The 3,400-nt window shown below is 47.8% G+C and overlaps 1 protein-coding gene across 2 annotated transcripts in view; it reads right to left on the bottom strand.

The window, feature by feature from the left end:
• Positions 1-2,054, bottom strand: part of Il1b (interleukin 1 beta) — a 5,543-nt gene extending 3,489 nt beyond the window's left edge. The window contains exons 1-3 of one of the 2 annotated variants that reach the window (XM_005365640.1): positions 2,008-2,054; positions 1,722-1,724; positions 1,422-1,470 (exon numbers count right to left, since the gene is read on the bottom strand). In XM_005365640.1, coding sequence (XP_005365697.1) covers positions 1,422-1,470; positions 1,722-1,724; positions 2,008-2,054 — 99 coding nt within the window. The remainder of the gene's footprint in view (positions 1-1,421; positions 1,471-1,721; positions 1,725-2,007) is intronic. The other variant, XM_026788436.1, reaches the window with a different exon arrangement.
• Between the last annotated feature and the right edge of the window lie 1,346 nt (positions 2,055-3,400).

Raw genomic sequence — 3,400 nt, 5'->3', positions numbered from 1 at the left:
TAGCTCTTGTAGACCAGACTGGCCTCGAACTCACAGAGATCCGCCTGCCTCTGCCTCCCGAGTGCTGGGATTAAAGGCGTGCGCCACCACTGCCCAGCCCACTTAAACCTTTTATCTTTTGGAGTCCTCATTGCTCTAACACCACACATTTTATTTCTCACGACAACATGTTCGTGCTGTCTTCTATCCACCTGCGATCCCTCAACAAGCTCTAGACTGTTTCCCACACACCCCTCTCCTCAAAGGCATGTATGTGGCAGACACTATAGACAGAGCTTCTGCCTGTGACATGTGCTATCCTTCTCCTGTTCTTCAGAGAAACACCACATTAAGGCCTAAGCAAAGTTGCCTTGAGGCATGACAGTAGTTTCGAAGGTTGAAGGACAGTGATGGATACTTTCAATAATATGAAGGGAAAACTGATCGGAAAAGAAGTTCCTGTCCAGAGCAAAGGCTCCCACCGAGAGCCCAGGCTTTAGAGCAGGCAGTGGGGCCACAGCCTGGCTGAGAATGTCAGGGGCTTTGCCTAGGGCTGGGTTAATCAGTTATAATGGCCTTTAAAAAGTACGCATTTAAGACTGAGGACTGGATTTTGCAGCTGGGGAGGGCTGTCATAAACTTGAAGAAGAAAAAAAAGGTCGGAGAAAAACAGCTGCCTGCTGACCCAGGCAGTGATCTGACTGGGCAGATGCTGCGCCACATTAGAGAGTTAGCGTGGAAAAGGGACGGGACAGCTGGGACGTCCACATGACTCTTCACGAGAGTGAGTCCAGGAAGTGCCCACATGCTGGGATGGACTTGGCCAGCCCTGGAAACATCTCAGAACTGAAGGTTGTTGCAGAATGCCAACATCTCAGCGAGCTTCAGGCTCAGGCCCCATGTTTCTGAGATGAGAAAGGGCACAGTGCCCTGTCTACGGTCACACAGCAGTTAAAGGTCTTTTCTAAGGTCACTATTTATTTTTTAAAAGATCCCAATTAATCTCTTTGTTTCTATCGCTGGTTTCTTATTGTCTTACTCTCTTCCCTAGGAAATAAGAAACTGTTCTACAGTAGAGAAGTAAGATATGCCAACTCTCAAGGTTCCCCCTCTCTGTAAGGCTTCTGGAGTCTGACCAAGCTTCAGAGCAGGCTTCATTCATTTTGAAAGGAGGACTCGATGTGTGTTGAAGATTTGACCGTCTTCCTAGCATAGAACACCATGATCACCATCGGTTGTTCTTGCTGAGTGACTGCAGCCTGGTGGAGCTGTGTGGGAGCTAGGTCAAAGTGTGGGCTGTCTGTGCCTGTGTCATTCTAAGAGGTCAACTGGCACCATCACGAATGCCCTTGGAGATAGGCAGTCCAGTGTCCCTCACCCTGTTTGGAGATTTCCCTTTCCAGAGCCCTTCCTCAGGGTGGGAGCTAAGACCCGAGTCTCACCTTCATCTTTTGGGGCTCTTCAACCTCAAAGAACAGGTCATTCTCATCACTGGAAAGAAAACAGATGTTGGTTAAGTTATGTCTCCTTAGCAATACTATGCATACAAATCTTCATTGTTTAATAAGCCTACAACACATAGAGTACACCCAAAGCTTCCTGAAGACTTATGGCAAGTTCTATAGTGTTCTATAGTCTTGAAGCAGATTCCGGACTAGGTAAGTGGGTACTCTTGGTGCTCTCTATTGGATTCTGACACCTAAAATCTAGACTAGCAGAGTTAGCTAAAATTTGAGCTCTACCCACTTGCTTCCAAGCCAGAGTTTGCAAATGGGTCTCCTGTACTGTCCATGTCCATGGAAGTTGCATCATTAGGAGTCCCTGCAGTGACAACACCTAAGTCTCAAGGCTGGACTTGGTAGACACATTAAAGACAAATCAGGCTTTACTCCAGGTTGACTTGAATTCTGACAGCCATTGAAGGATTGTCCCCAATCTGGGGGACAATCTGGCCTCTGAGTGTAGACAACCCTTCATTCCTGAAATCAGAGCCCTGGACACATGACCCCTCTCCAGCTCCCCACTGACCTCTGGAAAGCTGCCATTTCACTGTTGAGTTCAGGAACAGTTGCCATGGCTGCTTCAGACACCTGAGTGAAGAGAGAAAGTGAGTGGCTGTTCACAGTGTTAGTTCCCTGAGGGCTACCTTCATTTGTATCTCTCTCAGCTCTAGTTCAGAGCGGGCATGGAAATCTGGTCTCTGAGGACCTCTGAAGAATGAATGAATGAGCTGAGGAGCTGTCATCTGGGTCTAGAACAGTGGCTCTCAGCCTCTCACAGGGGTCGCCTAAGACCACCGGAAAGTTCAGATATTTACAGTACGGTTCACAGCAGTAGCAAAATTACAGTCATAAAATAAAATAATTTTATGGCTGGGGGTCAGCACAGCATGAGGAACTGTATTAAAGGGTCACAGCATTAGGAAGGTTGAGAACATTGCTCTAGAAGAAAGCAAGAACTTTCTGACATAGACCCTGAACAGAAACAACTTTCGAGGAGACAGATACCACCTAGATGTCAGCTGCTATATAAACAGCATTCATTTCCAGAGTATTTCACAAGCCATAGCCTTATAGCTATTAAAAAAAACAGTATAGAGAGAGGGAGGGAAAGAGGAAAGAGGATGGGGATGGGGGGAAAGGAGAGAGAAAGAACCCCTCTCTGAGGACTTAGTTGTGAGAGGGAAACCTTACTTGCACAGGAAGCCTGGCTGGAGAGGAGTCCTGATCAACCTGTTCAGCCTTGAGCCACCGCAGGGTTTGCTGTCCGCTAGTTCTCCTCACGGCTTTATAGTCTTCAAAAGCAGAAGTGAGGAGCTGAGAAATTTTCCCTTGGGTTAGCTGATTTCACAACCACGCTGAAGGTGCAGGAAGGGAGAAGCTTGATGGGAACTCCGAGGGGACGGGGCTGTTGTTACCCTGCAGAAATACTTTCTAATCCCTGGAAGTGCAAGGGGTGGCAAACCATGACACATTTGCAAGTGTGTCACTGTGGAAACAGGCATCATTTTTCTCTGAACTATGGTGCAGATGGGGGTCAATATTAAAATACTGGGTTTTCCTGAGATAGCTGAACGCTAGGTTAGGATGTTTGGAACAAAGGACAAGGCAGCTGCACGCTCACTAATCTATTACCTCTCTCGCCTCCCAGCTGATGTTTGATCACCGTGTGTGATGCTCCTCCAATAGTCCTCCTGGTCTGGCTTGAGAGACCCTGTGCTCTACTGCAGAAGCCCTCCATCAATTGTGTTGACAGGGACGTCTGGAGAGACATTTGCCCTTTCTTATATGGGGCAGGGACACACAGTATGCAGGCATCTGTGTAGACTGGCCATAGGGTAGGGGAACCCTGGAGGCAAGTTTATGCACTCCGGTAACATCAGGGAGCTAGGTGACCCAGCCAGTCTCATGATGAAACCATA

This window comes from Microtus ochrogaster, unplaced genomic scaffold, assembly GCF_000317375.1.
Source record: "Microtus ochrogaster isolate Prairie Vole_2 unplaced genomic scaffold, MicOch1.0 UNK3, whole genome shotgun sequence".
Lineage (NCBI taxonomy): Eukaryota > Metazoa > Chordata > Mammalia > Rodentia > Cricetidae > Microtus > Microtus ochrogaster.
The sequence above is the reverse complement of the archived record's forward strand: the minus strand, read 5'-3'. Positions and strand labels throughout refer to the sequence as shown.